General features: G+C 43.5%; 1 protein-coding gene across 5 annotated transcripts in view; it reads left to right on the top strand.

Annotated features, from left to right (window-relative positions):
* CDK5RAP2 (CDK5 regulatory subunit associated protein 2) overlaps positions 1 to 19590 on the top strand; it is a 136192-nt gene that overhangs the window by 671 nt on the left and 115931 nt on the right. For all 5 annotated transcript variants that reach the window (XM_035113723.2, XM_060270294.1, XM_060270293.1 and 2 more), the window contains exons 2-6: positions 3169 to 3236; positions 4799 to 4866; positions 7708 to 7818; positions 17058 to 17134; positions 19114 to 19237. In XM_035113723.2, the coding sequence (XP_034969614.2) occupies positions 3169 to 3236; positions 4799 to 4866; positions 7708 to 7818; positions 17058 to 17134; positions 19114 to 19237 (448 nt within the window). The remainder of the gene's footprint in view (positions 1 to 3168; positions 3237 to 4798; positions 4867 to 7707; positions 7819 to 17057; positions 17135 to 19113; positions 19238 to 19590) is intronic.

Raw genomic sequence — 19590 nt, forward strand, 5'->3', positions numbered from 1 at the left:
TTAATCAGGGTGGATAAAAATGATACTTAAAAAAAATCAAAATCGGATTTTTTCAAATAAAATGCTTTTGGAGGAAAAATCTTTATAAAGATAATTTTCTATTTAAGTTACAGTATAGTCTACTAATCAGGAAATAAGGATTTGTTTTAAGTTTTTCATGTGTGCTAAAACTCAGTCTAAGGTTTTTGTTTTTGTTTTAAATGTTTAACCACACCAGTTAACAAACATGGATACATATGCTATAATGTTATTGTTTAAGTTAAATAAATTGTTTAAATTGTTATTAAGGAAATGATTATTTTTCTCCTTCCAATAAAGTGCAGCAGAAAAGTTGTCTAAACAGTTAACTTATTAAAACTCACAATAATTTCGTAATTATCTGTCTATGTATTTCTAATAGTATAACCAAATCAGTAATTTCTCTTTGATATAACTGTAAAAACTACCCTGAAAATTTATTATTTCAAAAATGAAACCTTCATCTGGTTGTAAATATTAAGATTATACCAGCAAGAATGAATCTCCTGGCGACCCTTAATGCCTTTTGTTAAGACCCCTCTTAGAAAACCATCTTTTTCTCCCACTGGTTTTTTTTTTTAAATCACACACCCACACATGACTGGTTAGTTGTATCTATTATCATCACTCCTTGGAAAAGACCCTGATGTTGGGAAAGATGGAGGGCACTAGGAGAAGGGGATGACAGAGGACGAGATGGTTGGACAGTGTTCTCGAAGCTACGAACATGAGTTTGACCAAACTGCGGGAGGCAGTGCAAGACAGGAGTGCCTGGCGTGCTCTGGTCCATGGGGTCACGAAGAGTCGGACACGACTAAACGACTAAACAACAACAATTGTATTTTTGTTGCTGGAGAAGCGGGTGTCTGAGGTGCTACCAAAGATGGTTTGGTGGGTGGAGGGGGATGTAACCTTATTTTCCACTAGTGGGAGCAGGTGTGGGGTGTGTGTGACTCTTTGTATGGCTTTTGAAGGAGACTAGACAAATTTTTGCACCCACAATGTTGGTATTGTCCAGAAGAGTTCAGTGGAGCCTCCAGCCTCAGAGGCTGTCTCTTGCAAATTGCCATTAAGGCTGTCAGCCACCTCAGGCAGCAACTTTGTGTGTTGAGATATATATAACGTTGACTTTTTACAGTCAAGTACAGTAGTGTACCAATGTGCTGAATTTATATTTTCCACAAAGGAGCTGTAAAGGTGCCTTTTGGTTTTTCTGACTCAGGTGTAGAAATAGCTTGCTAACAAACAAGCATGATGAGCATTGCAGCCTTGGTCCAGCATACAACTATGGTCAAATTACTAATTCTTTCACCTCTTTCCACCTACTCCAAGGCTTTGTCCTAAACAGCTTTTTAAAGCAAGTAAAAGGTGTGTATGTGTGTGTGTGTGTGTGTGTGTGTGTGTGTTAAGGTTACCTCTTTTCTCTGCTGTTGATGCCAGACTGCAGGAAGGGGGAACTGAGTCTGAAGTGAACTTGATTTTGAAACATTTAATAAGTGAACTAATGCTTCTCTCCAGGCTTGAAAAAGCTTAAGATCCAAAAATTTATTTGTTTTTATTGAGAGAGAGCGATGACAACTCTAGCTATACAGTGTATTGGGTTTAATCTTACAAATGCAAAGATTGTTGTTGTTTAGTCGTTTAGTCGTGTCCGACTCTTCGTGACCCCATAGCACTATTCAATTGGACCAAAGGCCTACCCAGCATCAAGTTTCCAACCTTGTTACAGGTAGGTAGCCGTATTGGTCTGACATAGTCAAAACAAAATTTTAAAAAATCCTTCCAGTATCACCTTAGAGACCAACTAAGTTTGCCATAGGTATGAGCTTTTGTGTGCATGCACACTTCTTCAGATACACTGAAACAGAAGTCACCAGACCCTTATGTATAGTCAGAGGGTGAGGGTATTACTCAGAAGGGTGGTGGGAATGGGTGATTGGCTGATAGGAGTGGGAAACCTGTTGAGGAAAAAGCAAGGGGTGAGGTACTAAAGAAAGCTTTATCATGTATAAGGGTCTGGTGACTTCTGTTTCAGTCTATCTGAAGAAGTGTGCATGCACACGAAAGCTCATGCCTATGACAAACTTAGTTGGTCTCTAAGGTGCTACTGGAAGGATTTTTTATTTTTTCCCCCAACCTTGGTTATACCTTGGTAGATGCCTCCAGAAAGGCCAGAGGCTAGGCAGTCCTTGTCCGTTGTTTCTCAAGCAATTACAGTGGTACCTCGAGTTACAAACGCCTCAGGTTACAAATGCTTCAGGTTACAAACTCTGCTAACCTGGAAGAGTTATCTCGAGTTGAGAACTTTGCCCCAGGATGAGAACGGAAATTGTGTGCCAGCAGCACAGCAGCAGCAAGAGGCCCATTAGCCTCTAGTTAAGAACAGTTTCAGGTTAAGAACGGTCCAGGTACTTTACATTGGAAACATATCTAGACAAAAGGAACTGACTAGGCATGTTGGACCTCTCCAACTCACATGCTTCTTGAAGCACCTTGCACTCTGTGATGTGCCATGACTGTTGCTTCCTTTTGGTGCACAGTATTCTTAAGCAGGTTGCCAATAATATCACTTGGAACTGGAAAGGCACTCTCACAAAAACTTGATGCTGTACTCCAAAATAAGTTGTGAACAGTGTTCAAACTAACTGGGTACCAGCTGCTTTTTTTGTGACTCAAGAGCACCTTCTTCCAATCAAGTGGAGATTTCCTGTCACAAGTCTTGCTTTGCAGAAGCAGTGGTGTGAGTTTTCTGAATTTTTCCCCTATGCACATTAGACTTCATATTTGCACTGGGGAAATTTCTGGTGCCCTAGAGAGTGTTATAATTTAGCATGCTTATTTTGCTTTTATTTAAATAAAGAAAGATGAAAATTTTCAAACTGTCAAGCTCTCCAAATATTATATTTGCAGTTGGTATGTTCCACTATTACAAGTGATATTTGGGAACAAAATTTTCTGTGAAAAAATAAAACACTGGGGAAATATTCTGCCCCACATTTCTAGCTACAAGGCAGCTTCTTGTGTTCCTGTTTTATATATGATTTTGAGTGATCCCAACTAAATTTGGGAAATGTACATGTGAGAGATATTGCATTGATGAATCTGACTTCTAAAAGCTTTCCACGAGTGAATTCTCCTGCTTCTTCCTAGTGTGAATATGGCCAACCTTCTTGATGCATCGGGAGATGAAGTCCGAATTCGTCTGGGAGGTGATGGAGGTAAAGCTATAGGAATGACACTTCTCTTCTCTCTCTTTTTAAAATCCATTAATTAGGTCTGTGTGTATAGAAAACAAAACCTGCGATGGGAAAGAAGTTTCAAAGACGTTTCAAATGTAGACTTTGGTGCATTTCAGTTCCTTCTTCTATGCAATTGCTATGTCCAGGGATGGTAGTCTAGTACAGAGGTTCCCAGACATATTTGGCCTACTGCCCCCTTTTCAGGAAAAAAAATTCAGAAAAAAATTAGTCAGGGACACCCCCCCCCAAAATCTACCTTCTTTAGCTGAACAAACAGGAAGATGCAGGCAAATAGCTATGCCAGCTGTGATCCACTTCTCAGGCTTGGGTGAAGCCGAAAAGGGTTCACCCAAGCCTGGGAAACCTCTTGCCTCCAGCATGACCGCCAGGGGAGGTGTTGTCACCATCTCACAACGGCGCCCGACCTGGCGCTAAGCACTATTATAAAACAGATGAAACATGTACAAACAGTTTTTCAAAATTTTATCCCCTCTTTATGTTTCCACCCCCCTTTATTCAGTGCCCCCCAATTGTACACAAGACTACTACTGTCCCCTGGATTGTTCCAGCACCCCTCAGGGGAAGGTATTGCCCACTTTGGGAAACACTGGTCTAGTACTTCATTCCATGCCAAATATAGCCCTCCAGGCCTCCCTGTCTGACTTTTGTGACCCTCAGCAGCCCTGTTCTGAACTCTTTCAGTGTTTTTGCTCTAGGATGGAACATGTTTTTCAGTGGTGGTAATGCTTCTTGCTTTACTGGATAGAGAGGGATATGTGGGGTGTGGGGTAGCGGTGTGTGCTATAGGAACTTCTGGTTTTTGTGTTGCTGGAATGTGACTTTTTAAAGAAAAGTTAGAGTCACACTTATTGTTTTGTCCACTTTTGCTTCTGGTTGTGCCCACCACAGACACATGACACCCACACCCTTGGTAATGCTGTCCATGAGAGAATATGGCTATAATACACTCCCAACCCCTGTTCTGTGTAATATCTTGTTAACGCTAATCTCAGGTAACCATGTAGGAGCTGTTGAGAGATGGGTGCACCTTCTGTATTACTGTTGTGCAGCTGCAGGATTTGATAGTTTATTCACTTTGTAGCTTGCCGCGTAACCCAGGTGAATAATTCTGGCAAGGAAATTGAGAAATCACACAGGTATTTCTGTCAGCATAAGGGAAATTTGTGTTTTGTTTCTCAAATATCACCCTGTCTCCATCCTGCATAGCATACTGCCTTTTCTATTTGGGCAATGAAGGTATTTCAGAAACAGTTTTGTGATGTGACAAAGTAAAGAAAATTAGTCACTAAAGCTTTCTGAGTATGCATAAGCACCTGAAGTAGCTTTTCAGATCCTGGCTAGCTTGTTAAAAGAATAAAGCCTTTACAAATACTGGAATTAGATGTTGCTGCCATTCTCTCTCTGACTACCTACTTCTTTTTTAGTTTCTCTTCTTTCTTAACTGAAGGTGATGTATGCACAGTGCTAAAAAGTTAAATTTTACTGGAATCTAAATCAACTTTCTCTTTTGAAACTTGTAGCATTACCAGATGTGGCGGAAGACACAGTGTCACCAACTAGAGCACGGACAATGAAGGACTTTGAAAATGTGAGTGAATGACTTTTGGCCACCCAGTGAAGTGTGTAGTTGAAGCAGACCGTTTCTTGTTCAGAATATACTGAGGAAAAGGTGATTTACAAATGTGCTGTTAAGGGACTAAGCAATAACCTATCGTCCCCCATTCTTCCCCTATATTGCACATGCAGCTTCTGCTGTGCTCTTGCATACATTAAGTTAATCTACAAAAGAAGTTTCAGTACTGGGAAAATACAGCTTGTATTTGTAGATAATTTCACAAATAAGTATGGAAAGTTTTAGATGCCTATTTCTGTGGGCAGAAATGTTTCTGGGTAATTAAGAGTATCTACTGGTTTTGAAAATTTTCAACTGAGTTTACTTCAGGCTTGCATTGAATTCAGTGTATAAGCAAGGTCTTGCAAGGATTACTATCACTTTCCCATCAATCTTATACAGAAGTTACCCCTTGCTGGGCTGGGTGGTGGTGGTTGGATTTGTCTAAGCCCAGACCTGCTTGCTCTCCACTGAGGAAGTGCAACCAGAGGCATATGTACCCACCAGTGGAGAGCCCCAATATGGGCCCTCCTGGGGAGGGGCTGACCCAGCCCAGGATCCTTTGGATCCTAAGCCAACCCTGTTGCTGTGGCAGTATTCAGGTTTGTGTGGTGATTTGTTTGCCCTTCTGCCCTGTGCAGGAGGCCTGCAAATGTGGCGGCGGCTCTTTTACTTTGTTAAACTGCACTGAGCAGCTCCTGGGGTTTGGTTTGCACCCTAAGCCCCATTTGAATTTGGTGTGTGTGTGTGTCTGTCTTAAGCAAGATTGCTTGTAACTTCTATACCTACTCTAAGCCTTTCATACTACAGTGGCATGGGCATAAATATTTTATTAGTAACATATTAGATTTCTCCATTTGGAAAGCATCTGGCAGACAGCAGGGATATGGGGCAATTGCTTTATTTGGATGAATGTTTGAAACTCGTTCTTTTGAAAAAATTAAAGTTTTTTCTTTTCCCTCTAATGCAGTTTTCTGACATTTTACCCTCCTTCGTTGGGGGTTAAGGTTAAGTCTCAAGCCATGTAGGCTGTCCTCAGGGTACTGTGTTTGCCTTTTTTCTGCAAGCATTTGATGTTTAAAATCTTCAGAGGAAGATATATTTACCTGTCCCCTGTCTCTCCCGTCCCATTGAGAATTGTCTGTTGTGGGCTAAAATGGTTCTGTCAGTTTCCTACCACAAACACTGTTCTGTGTGCCATTTTCCAAGTATGGATCCATTACGCAGTCAAAGCAGTGTCATCCATGCACATAAGTAGGCTTTTGGGAACACTGAAATTAGAAAAAGAAAACTCTAGGAATCCTGCAAGCATGCTTAGTGGTTGCCACAGAATGATGATTACCTCTTGGGGAGAGCAGGCAGTAAACCAGAAGGGGAGGGGAAATGGAATGGTGCATGCTGTAAGAAGGCATGGCTGGCTGGAATCCGGAATAGGAGCAGTCCACACTGCAGTGTTTAGTCACAAGTCCAATTTGTTCTTTCTCAACAACATTTTTAAGGAATATAAAATCTGTTGACTTAGTAGCTAACCATGATTTATGACTATCACCAATCCCCTCTCCCACATCCCATTGGCATGAACAGGGGACTTTGAGGAGAAGAAGCAGAGTGCTCTCCCATTTGTGCAGGGTGAAAGGTAAGAAACAGCAGGAGTTTCTCTTGTTGTTTGGATGGGACTCTTGCTGTTGGTTTAAACAAAGCATTGAAAATGAGACATGCAGCGACAGCGTGGGAAATCTGTTTGATGCCAGATGTTCAGAAGCTTGGGGGCATTCTGCTGAAATGGGAACCCTTGAAAAACACCCACACACAAGAAGCAGTATCAGCTTCTCTTTCATATGTGAGACTGCTTGCGCAATGTGTCCAAAAATTCTCAACTTTTTAGTTCTCTCACACATATTTGTGTAAGTGTTTGCATTGTAGGCAGGGCTTCTTTCAGGGGGAACTCACAGGAACTCAGTTCCAGCACGTCAGATGGGCACCATTACCATTATAAGAGAATGAGGGAGGTGTTTATGGTGAGTTCCAGCACCTCTTTTTCTAGAAAAATAGCACTAATTGTAGGTGTTTCTGTTTGGGGCAAATAAGTGTCTGTAGGAGCACAGTGTTGGTTGCAGGAAGTTGCTTGTTTGAGAGGCCCATGTTACAATGAGTTGTGTGTGCATGAGCTAATGATGAATTAAGTTTTTGTGTGCTCATAATGACACAGAATTCATTGATTAGTTTAATCGCCAAAGAAACCTCTCAAAGTTATTTTTGTGTAGTAGCTGAATTGGTGAGATCCCCAAAGCTTTTCAGTTACTGTTTTTAATATGGTTGTGTGACATTGTTTCTGGTCCACCCTCTTTAGCAGGGGTGGGGACCTCAAGCTCAGGGGCCAAATGAGGCCCTCCAGGCCTCTCTCTCTGAGGCCCTTGGACTCTTCCCAGGCCATGCCCCCATCTCAGCATGCTCCCTCTCCCCAGGCAACACTCATCAGCGGCGCTGCCTGTTACTTGCCTGAATGCAAGACACAGAAGTGTATGAGTGTCTATAGAAATTTGCCTGCTGAACAAAGGTAAAATATTAATATTTGTTGCTCTGTCCACCACTAGCATGTTTCCCTCAGGAGGCTGCCTAGGTTGACTGTGTTGTTCACTTCTGCTCTACAGGTAGTCTTGGAAAACACAGAACTTTCTCAACATTTTTTTAGTTTTTCCCTAGCACTGTTATATATTCCAGGATAAACTTGTGAGAGCATTTGTTTCCATCCTGTTCACGTGATATTGCTGGATTGGTACAGTATGCATGTCACATGGTATTTTTCTTTTGTTATAGCAAATAATTGAGCTCCGAAAAGAGAATTTCAACCTGAAACTTCGCATATATTACCTGGAAGAGCGCATGCAGCAGAAATTTGATGGTACCAATGAAGACATCTACCGAATTGTAGGTATTTTTAAATCTCTTATAACTTGCTTCTGCAAATGAGACATAATTTATATATTCATTCATTAAAGCATTTGTAGGCTTTCTAGTTGAAGATGGTGATGAGTAAGTCTGTCCTTGAACCCTGCAGTCTATTTTAATTTGTTTTTATTTTGAATAGTTTTAAAGTCAGTTGGCTTAGCTGTTTAAAAAAATCTGCAAAAAGAAATCAGGAAAAAGGAGTGGTAAAGTAACTGCAAAGAGTTGTGGTGATTCAGAGGTTTAATTTGAAATCAAGTTGGGTTTGCTTTATTGGTGTGTCTGGTGGACTCTCTTTTATTTATATGCCACTAATCTGACCGGGTTACCCCAGCACTCTGGGTGGCTGGGTGATTCTGACCATCTGGAAGGGAAGGAAACCTTACTGTAATTGCCAGTCTTTATCTCCAGTGGGAAGAGCTGGCTCTTTTTTTCTGCTCACGAGAGCAAAGGAATTTTTTCTTCTATTTTTTGTTTTCCTATCTTCATCACAACTCTCATTGAGTGTATTTGGACAGAAGAAGTGGGGTGGGGCGAAGATTGCCATGGAACAGCGCTCAGGGGAAGGTAACCTGGAATTGCCCCAGGCCACTCCCACCTGGCTTAACCAGCAGTGGCCTGCACTTCCAGGCTTCACAGGTTGGTGGGAACGTCCCCCACTCTGTGGAGCTGTTCAGAAGAGAGGTGAGGCACAGTGATGTAACTCTGCTCGAGCTGCAGTCACATTGACCTCATGAGGTAGCTCCACTTGTCCCTGGGACAAGCAGAAGGTTGGGCAGGATCCTATTGCCTCCTGTAGACTCTCCTTAGCAGACAAAGCAGTGTGCCTTTTGGCTTTCTCAGCCAATGGGGGCAGAGGGCATGCAACGTGGTGCAGTTGAAAGCCTAGGAAACCAGGGAAAGGGGAACTGATCACCAGTGAGACTTAGCAACCCTCTCTCCAAACAGTGCCAGTGCATTCCCAATTCATAGCACCCCCCTTGAGTAGGAGGGGTGCTCCGAGGCCTCCTTCAGCCATTTCCTAGATGTAGCAGCACTTCCGGTTTCCCCGCTATTTCAGCCAGGCTTCCTCCGAGACCTAGGCCAGCCGCCCAACGGCAGTGAGAGGATGGGATGAGATGCTGCCACAGCATGGCCTTGGGCCCCTTTTCAATGGTGTCTCTTTATTTAAATCTCCTCCAGTGGGATCACACACCCGATTTTGTAAGGGTGTGTGTGTTAAGGCTGTTCACTACCCTCCAGTGGTGAAATAGGTCCTTTGCAATTTTCTTTCTTTAGTTTTTCTCCAGTATGGCCCACCCCACTGATCAGGGCCTATCTTCCTTTGAGGAAGAAGAAGCTTGAATGTTCATGTGAGGGGAGGAGAATACTGTTAACCCCCTGTCCACCCTGGCTTCAGAGGCAGAAGCTCTGAGGTCTTCCATTGTAAATGTCTTCTCCACTCAGTAGAGTTGGGTGATATCTGGTTTTCAACATTGTGATATATTACTAGCTAACCATCGTAATATAGTGATATATCATGATGTCTGAAATAAGGAGGGGTGGCTGGGCTGTGCAGGGAGGGAGGGAGTGCGCAGGAGGAGTGACCAGGATGAAGGAGGCAGCCCACTTGCTCAAGTTAACAAGATGAATTTCATTAGGGACAAATGTCAGGTTCTGCACTTAGGTGGGAAGAACCAGACACACAAATATAGGATGCTGGACATCTGGCTTACTAGCAGTACAGTAGTACCTTGGTTCTCAAACTTAATCCATTCCGGAAGTCCGTTCCAAAACCAAAGCATTTCAAAACCAAAGCACGCTTTCCATAGAAAGTAATGAAAAATTGATTAATCCCTTCTAGACTTTTAAAAACAGCCCCTAAAACAGCAATTTAAAATGAATTTTACTATCTAACGCAGGGGTCAGCAACCCACAGGATTCGGCCCACAAAGACTGCTTTACCGACCCCTGAGCCGCCCCTGAACCGAGCCGCCCACTTGGCGAGTCCTCCGTGCACTGTGCTAAACCGGTGCGGCGTGGGGACTCGCCGAGTGGGTCCCGAAATCGCTTCTGTGCATGCTCAGACGCCAAAAATCGTTTCTGCACAGGCGTGATTTTTGGCATCTGGGCATGCGCAGAATTGATTTCCAGTGCTGCGGACAAGCACAACCATGATTTCTGGCATTGCACTGCGCCCAGCCCATGGATGATCTCCATGGGAGTGATCTGGCTCATGGCCGGTAAGCCTTGCCGACCCCTGATCTAACGAGACCATTGATCCATAAAATGAAAGTAATCAATGTACTGTACTATAAAATAAAACAGTACCATAGATTATAAAAATAAAAAAATGATTTTTTTCTTACCTGCACTGATGATAGTCATTGTTTGGATGGGGGCTTTTATCCCTTTCCACAGTCACACAACCAGTCAGTAGCTGAACTGGGTTCCACACAGTCACAAAAACAAATTAACCGAAAAAGCCTCAAAAACAAACACACAAAATAAATAGCAAAAACAAAAGCACCAAATATAAGCTCCAAATATCACCTCAGAACACTGCAGTCAGAAACGGAAAACTTGAATTGCAATGGGGGGGACACAAATTAGCAACGCAACAGTAAAAACAGAAACAGAAGATTTCAATGACAATGGGTGGATGCAAATTAGCCGTGCAAGAGTAAAAACGGAAGCTCAGGACTCAAAACAGAGCACATTCAGCTTTCGAAGCAAAGTTCGCAAACCGGAACACTGACTTCCGGGTTTGCAGCATTCGAGTTCCAAGTTGTTCGGGAACTAAGCTGTTTGAAAACTGAGGTACTACTGTACATGTGGAAAGGATCTAGGGGTCTTGGTGGAACACAGTCCCACTTCTCTTTGATGGCCTGATTCAATAAAGCCATTCCATGGCCACTCATGTTGTGGCTGGGTTAATTCAGCCCCTGTACAGTGTGGCTGCAATCCTTGATACATTTACTTGGGGATAAGTCCCCATTGGATACAGGGGGACTTCTGAGTAAAGATGTACAGGACTGCACTCTGTGTGTGTTCTCTCTCTCTCTCTCTCTCTTTTGCAAGCCAGTTATTCTCATTCTAGTTCTGGATTTGCTTAAACATAAATTCCCAGGTGTTAGAATGCCTTTGTTATATTTCAACTATGAGATGTACAGTAATAAGGGGTTTTGAATGACCTTTGTATGATGTGTAGGATTACTTCTTAAACGATGCTGTTTCAGTACTAAAATAAAACAATTTCATTACTAGGAGTTTTAATCAAAGAGCTTCCTTCCTACTTAATTTAAATTGCTTGTTCGGTCTGACACTTTTATCAGTAAAACAAAGGCTTTCAGAAATTACATTATAATCCTTGCACATCAAACTGCAGCAGAAAGATGATCCATGTTAATATAAGCTGTCTACTTCTCTTGCTTGCATTTTCTTTTGCTTCTTTGTTCTGTAAGGCCATACAGAGAAATGATCAAATGAATGCTAGAGATAATAACCTATTTAACAAAAAATCCAGCTGCTGATTCCCTGTAGTGAGTGCCATTTTTGCAGCTGCTAATGCCTCGTTTAAAGCAACTGTTCATTTTGTAGATGTTTTGCCTGGCATAATTCAGATGTCACATCAAACCTTGGTTTGTGCTAACCATAGATCAGAACCCAAATCATGGTTTGAGCTTCCAGACATGGAATGGCCAATACATAATTTTGAGCTGCTCATCTGCCTTTATATTCCATCCTCTCAGCCCCACCATCCTAAACTAAATGTCCTGATGCAGCATATGTAGGTGGATCATTACTGGTAACCATGGAGTACAAGTCATATTTTTCAGAATGCATCTCAAACCATGGTTCTGATTCTGGTTTGCTGGTGAATTGTAAACATTTATTTGTCACTATGGGCAGGCAGCATCCATGAAGAAGCTGCAGTTTTAAAATTTATTTGTTTGTGGCCTTTGCATGCCATCTCATAACATAGTTGTCTTGGCGGCTTACAACAAATAAGTAATAAATAGTGCTTTGTAACAAACTAAGCATATTAATGTTGAAATCTGTATCTACATAGCTCAGTGATCAAGGAACTCACTTTGCATGCAGAAGGTCCCAGGTCCCATCACCAACATTCCTCAGCTGGGAATGTCTCCTGCCTAAAACCCTGGAGAGCTGCTGCCAGTCAGTGTGGACCACTGGTCTGACTTGGTATAAGGCAGCTTCCCGTGTTTCTAACTCTTTATTAAAATGAGAACAGAGAACATGTGAGAAGCAAGGCATATTCTCCAACTAGGTTCCTAAGCATATTCACTGCAGAATACATGAGTTCATCAGTTCTATGTTTAAAACACTGGTAAAGCATACTCTACATCAGGGGTCAGCAAACTTTTTCAGCAGGAAGCTGGTCCACTGTCCTTCAGACCTTGTGGGGGGCCGGACTATATTTTGGAAAAAAATTATGAACGAATTCCTATGCACACCAGGCAGGCCCCACAAATAACCCACAGATGCATTTTAAAAGGACACATTCCATGTAAGAGCACCAGGCAGGCCAGACAGTATTGTAGATGATAAAATTTAAAATATTTTTTTTTCTTACCTGCACTGATGATAGTAATTGTTTGGATGGGAGGGGGGTCCTCTCCTGGGTTTGGTGTTGCGTTGTGGCCTGCTGGGCCTCCTGCTGCCGGCACCTCTTCCGCGCTTTCGGGGGTGGGATGGGGGCCCTCCCATCGGCAGTGGAGGCCAAATCACCACTGTGCCAGTGGCGGGGCAAGCTCCAGACTGCAGGAAGGTCTCCATAGAATCATAGAGTTGGAAGAGACCACAAGGGCCATCCAGTCCAGAGGCCTTCCCGCAGTCCAGTGCCTTCCTGCTGGCAGCAGAGGCCAGATCGCTGCCATGCAGCCAGCGGGGAGAGCTCCTGCCTGTTCTCTCAACCCCTCTCTATTTTCCCACCCCCACATAAATCTCTCGCCCCTTCCCCCACCCTGGATGGTGCCTCTTTTGCTGCCAGCGGTAACTCTGCCTCTTCCTTCTCCTTCTCCTGCACCTCCTGAAGGAGGACTTCACGCAAGAATGCATGACAACTTCCCTCTTTTTTGTCTTCTTTTCCAAGGAGCTCAGACAGTGGCTGGGCCGGGTTAAGGACCCTTGCGGGCCTGATCCGGTCCACGGACCGTAGTTTGCCAACCCTGCTCTACACGCTAGGCTTCACTTCTGCTTAGGTTTTGCATTTTTAACTGTTCTTAGCTACGATTTCTGTGTTAGTCCCATGATTTTGTGTCCCTATGATGATGTGTCCCTGTGATTTTCCCCTATTTCTACCTGTGATTAATCAGAATATAATTTATCAGATACACACACACATTTTTTAGTCCTACACAGCTTCCACCATCTTCTGAGTGGCAGGTACCATTTTTCAATTCCTTTGGGGGTGGCCTCTTCTGCTGTCAGGCATCTTGGCAGAGCTTTTTCTTCCTCTAGCCTCTGCTTGTTTCCTTCTGGAGCAGGGAGCCCTTTAGCTACAAGTGCTGTGGGTGCGGATGCTGGGCCAGATGGCGAGTGGGGAAGGCTCAGACTGTAGGTATATGCACTCTAGGGCAAGGGTAGGACCAGATCCGCCTCCCGCCCGCCGGCCTCTCTGTCCATGGGTATGTCGCAGGGCTTCAGCCAGCTTCAGCCAGAGCTTGGTTTGTTTGCTGTACCCGCACCCGGCTTGGTGCTGCTCCTGGTGGCGCACTCGGCGGCTGCGCTGGAGCAGCTGGAGGGTGAGCTGCGTGCTGCGTGCTGCCTGCCGACCTAGCATTGGACTAAGGGCCGCAGTGATGCATGCCACCTGGGAACTCCGCAGGGATGGGCCGATGGAGCTGCTGCTGCTTGTCAACAACGCTGGTGAGTGGGTGGCGCCGAGACGCGCTCCTGAGCATGTGCAGAGTGCGTTCCTCCTCCAGGTCCAGAGGCAGCTGCAGGACCTGCTTGCAGGGTACGGTATTTATATTTTTCAAAATATAGTCTGGCCCCCCACAATGTCTGAGCGACAGTGGACCGGCCCCCTGAGGAAAAAGTTTGCTGACCCGTGCTTTAAATGTATCTTATGCCTGGGAAATACGAGGGGCACTCATTAAAGATTTCCCCTGACGTACTTCCTGTGGACTGAGACAATTAAAACTGGGCACAGTTATTAGTCCTTCTCTACATAGCTACCAGCAAGAGTCACACACTTCTCCCATCGCTTTATGCAGCTGTGAAGACCTCATCTGTAGAAGTTGGCAGGTTGCGTCAGAAGCCACGACTTGACCTCAGAAATCAGCATTTCATCGTCTGGAAAAAGCTTGCCATTCAAAAATAACTTCATGGTTGGAAAGAGGTGGAAGTCAGATAGTGCACGGTCAGGAGAATAACGGGGGGTGAGGAAGGATTTCATAGCCACAGGACTGTGCTTCTGTCTGAGCAACATGTGAGTTATGAATCAGGGTGTTCATCCTGCAGGAGCCTTTGGTCAGTATACCACACCTCGATTTTGATGGCCTTCAGCAATTTCTGCAGCAAGTAGTATGTCCCGGTAATGGTACCCTTTGTCAGGAAATCCATCATCTCTACTCCACGCTGGTCCCAAAACACCGTGAGCATGAACTTGCCGGCTGACGGTTGGATACATGCCTTCTTTGGAGGTGGTGAGGCAGAGTGCTTCCATTGTTTGGATTGGGATTTAGTCTCTGGGTCATAATGATGGACTCATGTTTCGTCCTGAATAATTAGTTTGGCGAAGAAGTCATCATGGGTTTTGTGACACATGGCCAAAAGATCCCGTGAGCATGTGACTCGTTCCTGCTTCTGGAAAGGCATCAGCAGCCGGTGAATCCACTGTGCAGACACCTTTCCCATGCACAAATGGTCATGGATGATTTTTTTCTACAGAACCCACACTGATTTTGACATCTGTAGCTAGTTGGCGAACGGTTATGCGGCAATCCTCCAAAATGGCGGCCTCTGCTTGCCGAATGGTGTCTTCATCAATGCCAGACTGTGGTTGCCCAGGAATGGGAGCCGTTTCCCCCAAAGTCCGACCACACTTGAACTGATGATGCCAGTGCTTGACTACGTCATACGATGGGGCATCCTCCCCATAAGTCCCCTTTCATCTCATTGAATGTCTCCTGTGGTGTGTGCCCTTTCAAGTACATGAACCTGATGACCACTCTGCATTCAACTAGTTGCATTTTCAGACATTACTCCATGTTAGTACCTGTAGCAGAAAAAAATGTCAGGAGAAACTGTTACCTATGGAAAGATGTATCATTATACATGTGCAATTTCATCCTCCTACGATAACCGGAAATAGGTCAGGGGAAATCTTTAATGAGTGACCTTCATATTAGAAAATAAGGTTCAAGGGGATAGATATATTCTGGAGATGTACCATAATAGTAGTAATGTTGAAGACCTGCAGATAAGGCAGCAATCTGTGAATAAATGGATGAATGCTTGTAAGGTAACAACCGTTGATATTGGCTGCCTCTGAACCTAATTTACTTAGTGGGATTCTTAAGCAACCAGAGGTGATAGTTTACCTAAATACTGAAGATTGGTTTGAATGGATTTGGATTGCTCTCACTGTGGCTAAGCTCTTGCAACTGCTGAGGCTCAGGGGAGCAAGATGGTTTTAAATTACAATCCTTTGCAATGTTGGAACACATTTGAACAGTGTTTGAATGTAAAGTATAATTAAATGAACTGTATCAATTCAAATCTTCAGTCTGAGTCTTCTCTGTATGTATACAAGGGAAGCGCTGTTGCTTTTGTGTGTTTCATATGGGCTCCCCACGTCATCCCCACAATGACTAGGATGCTGGACCAGATGGGCCTTTGGTCTGATCCAGCAGGGCTCTTCTTACATTTGTATATGTCCTTGGCTCTCCCCCCACTTTTCTTTATGGGAGTATTTTAGCATCGCCTTGGAATTTATGAATTGCATTATTATATGACTCTTGATGTATACAGATCTATGAGAACCTTAATCTGTGTAATTTATTGTTGAAATTGCCATCTTAAGAGCACTCCTGGACCAGGCCAAAGGTCTTTCCAGTCCTGGATCCTGTTTCCCACAGTGGCCAACTGGACTCTACCAGGAAGCCTGCAAGAAGGCATGAACACAAGAGTTATTCCCCACAGTTGATATTCAGAAGTATACTGCATTTGTATATCTGTTGCCTAGTTTGAGACCACTGATGCTGGACTGTGCACTCAGAACAAGCCCAGTGCCATTAAAGATTGTTATTGCCAAGACAAAGTCCTAGCCTGAACAGCAAGTCATTATTACTATTACTATTACTACTCTGCCTGCTAAAGACAGCCTGCAAAGAGTCCCTCTAGTACATGAGAACTTTTTTCTGCCTACCAGGATGATCAAATCTGGGACATCTCTATGGGTTGCTGCTTTGTGTCATTGTAGCTCTTCACAGGTTATAGCCAAATTTCCAGTATCAGAGTACATTTACAGTAACTCTAGAAGAATTAGATGTAATTGTGTGAAATATACATTTAGTCATCTCTCCTAAACCAGGGATGGGGAATCTCAGACCCGGAGACTGAATGTGGCCCTCCAGACCTCTTTATCTGGCCCTTGAAACACTCCAGACTATCTATTCTCCCCAGGCCATGCCACTCACCAACTCTGTTCCATGCTCCCCATGAGCGTTTTTGCCTGGTAAAAATGTATAAAAACTAGTTTACTGTATAAAGGTTAAATATGCATTCTTTGCTCTACCTGATTTTGTCTCTGGCTCCACGAAATCCTGGCATCTGCCCCCTGGAACATTGTCTAGAAGGGAATGTGGCCCTTGGGCTGAGAAAGGTTTCCATGCCCTTGTTTTAAACAGATGAGTACAGTGGACCCTCAGGTTACGTTACCTTCAGGTAATGTAACTTTTGGGTTGCGAACGTGGCAAATCCGGAAGTGTATACTTCGGGATTTTGCTGTGTGCGCATGCGCAGAAGTGGCGCCTCTTCTTATGAAATTTTTGGGGTGCACATGGACCTCTGGAACGAATTAAATTTGTATCCGCAGGGTCCACTGTATTTGTTTTTGTTTGACTGTTATGAGGTATAAAGTCATGTAAATGTTTCATTCCCCAGTTGCTTAATGTAAATTGGATATTGTGGTGGGTGAGATGCTGGGAAGGTGGGACTCTCAGTTTTCCTGAGCTGAGGTGGCTACTATTTTTCTTCCCTTGTTCTACTAGAACATTGAACTCAAAGTTGAATTGGAAAGCTTGAAACGAGAACTGCAGGAGCGAGAACGATTGCTCATCAAGGCTTCGTAAGTGTCATCTTCATTTTTCATCCTTTGCTAATAGCCCTCCTTTGAAGGTGTCATGCTCTTTTAGCAGTTGTTGCTTTCTCCCAGGTTTCTATTCAGAGATTAGCCTTTGCAGTCTGCATTCCAGATGGAGTCTTTGATTAGCCTGCAGGGTTGCCATATGCCCTTTTTTCCAAGACACACAATCTTTTTCAGGTCTGGTTGTTATATGTTCTCTTTTTCTCGGACATGTTCTCTTTTTCAGGATTAAAATTTCTATCTGGGCAGCTTTTTAAAATTTGGCAAAATGTCCATTTTTTTGTTTACAGTAACCTAAGAAAACTTTCCTAGTGCATTAGATTGAAATCTAAGACACCTGGCTAAGCTGGTCTGCAGCACAGAATCACAACAGAACAGCGTCTTAAACCAGCTACATATTGTATAAATCCCTTCTCTTGTGGCTGAACTAAAAGGTCAGCTATAAGATCATGGAGGAGGAGGAGGAGGAGGAGGAGGAGGAGGAGGAGAAGAAGAAGAAGAAGAAGAAGAAGAAGAAGAAGAAGAAGAAGAAGAGGAGTTTGGATTTGATATCCCGCTTTATCACTACCCGAAGGAGTCTCAAAGCGGCTTACATTCTCCTTTCCCTTCCTCTCCCACAACAAACACTCTGTGCGGTTAGTGGGGCTGAGAACCCGGTTCCCCAGATTACGAGTCTTCCGCTCTTAACCACTACACCACACTGGCTCTCTCAGAAGGAGTCTGGGAGTGCAAGAGTTAACATCTGCCTGCCCTTAAGAAGAGTCCATATGTACATGTTAAACCATTTAATATATTGTTCTGTGCACGCTTATGGATGTGAACATGAGTTCATGTGGCAAGTGAGGGAGCAATATGTATTGTTGTTGTTGTCGTTGTTATTTTGTTGAAAGTTAATAACATTGCTGCCAGCAATATATCACAGCTTCTATAGCCTACATATAGTAGGGGTATTTAAAATGAGAGTCATCAAAGCGATCTGTAGTTAAAAGTCTGCAAATGCATCCTCTTTTTTGCTCTTTAAAATATGGCAACACTAGATTAGGGCTAGTATTTTTGGTTTTTGTACTGGGAAAGTCACTCTTATTAAAGAGGTACACTTTTTCTCTTCATGCAGTGTCAGTTCAAACAGTTGATCCAAGTTTCTTGAAATGAGATTGATATGCTGGCATATCCCTTTGCACGTAAGCAACTTGTGTGCCACATTCAAAAAATCTTCCTCTCCCGCCAATATGATCTTGTCATCTCTGTCCTTGAGTCAGCCTTTTCCTGAACAAATCACCATTGGTGACCAGGAATCCAGACAGACAAATAAGAAAGAAGCCATCTGTTGGAGGGACAGATCTTTATTTCAACTTTTGAATCCCCTGAATAATACCTGCTTTGCTTGTTTTTATATTGCTATTTTATCAGTTTTATGTTTTGTTTTAAATATATTGTTTGGTTTTTATATTTTACACCACTTAGAGATTAAAAATAAATAAGCTGTTTATAAATGCTTTAAAATAACCAAGTAAACTTCCTCCAAGAAGCCCAGGATTGTGTACATACTGTAATTCCCTTCTTATTTCATCCTCACTAAAATGTTGCAATGTAGGTTAGGCTGAGATATTGGTAATAACATTATAGTACAGTGGTACCTCGGGTTACGAACGGGATCCGTTCCGGGTCGCAGTTCGTAACCCGAAAAGTTTGTAACCCGAAAAGGGCCCAAACCGCCATTTTGCGCATGCGCAAAGCGCTATTTTTGCGCTTTGCGCATGCGCAAAGCCGCGCGGTGCTTCTGCGCGCGCGCGACGAAAATACTTCCGGGTTTGTGAAGTTCATAACCCGGGTTGTTCGTAACCCGAGGTGTTCGCAACCCGAGGTACGACTGTAATGCTGATTCTGATTTATTAAGGAGTGAGTGAAGTCTGGTGACAATCTCCTAAATTTCTAAAAGGATCTGTGCTTTGTCTTTGCAGTAAAGCAGTGGAAAGCTTGGCTCAAGGTGGTGATGCTGAAATCAAGCGTCTGAAGGAAGAGGCTCATAAGGAAGTCCAGCAAGTGGAAGAAAGCTTGAAGTGCAAGATAAGCCACTTAGAGGAGGCAAGGCAATATGTTTTCATAGTGCTTGTGCAGGTGGTTTTATGGTTTCTGCTATTATACTTTGCTGGATCTTGTAGGAGAGCACTTGTTGTTTTTCAGTAATAATCTGAGAATAAGCCCTCACTTTCCTACGTAAGAAAAAACTCAGATATTTCAGTCTCTCTCTGAGGTAGGATGAACAATGGACATGAACTGTCCCTTCACTCCCTTGGGATGGGTTTGGGGTTGGGTTCCTGCTCTTGACTGTCATTCGCTGAAGCAGGGATGAAGTCTAAAGAGGCTGGGCCAGCCATTGTAACAATCTTAGGTGCCAGAGGCAGGTCAGGGGTACAGGTCTGTGTTTCAAAGAAGGC

Source organism: Zootoca vivipara, chromosome Z (assembly GCF_963506605.1).
Source record: "Zootoca vivipara chromosome Z, rZooViv1.1, whole genome shotgun sequence".
NCBI lineage: Eukaryota > Metazoa > Chordata > Lepidosauria > Squamata > Lacertidae > Zootoca > Zootoca vivipara.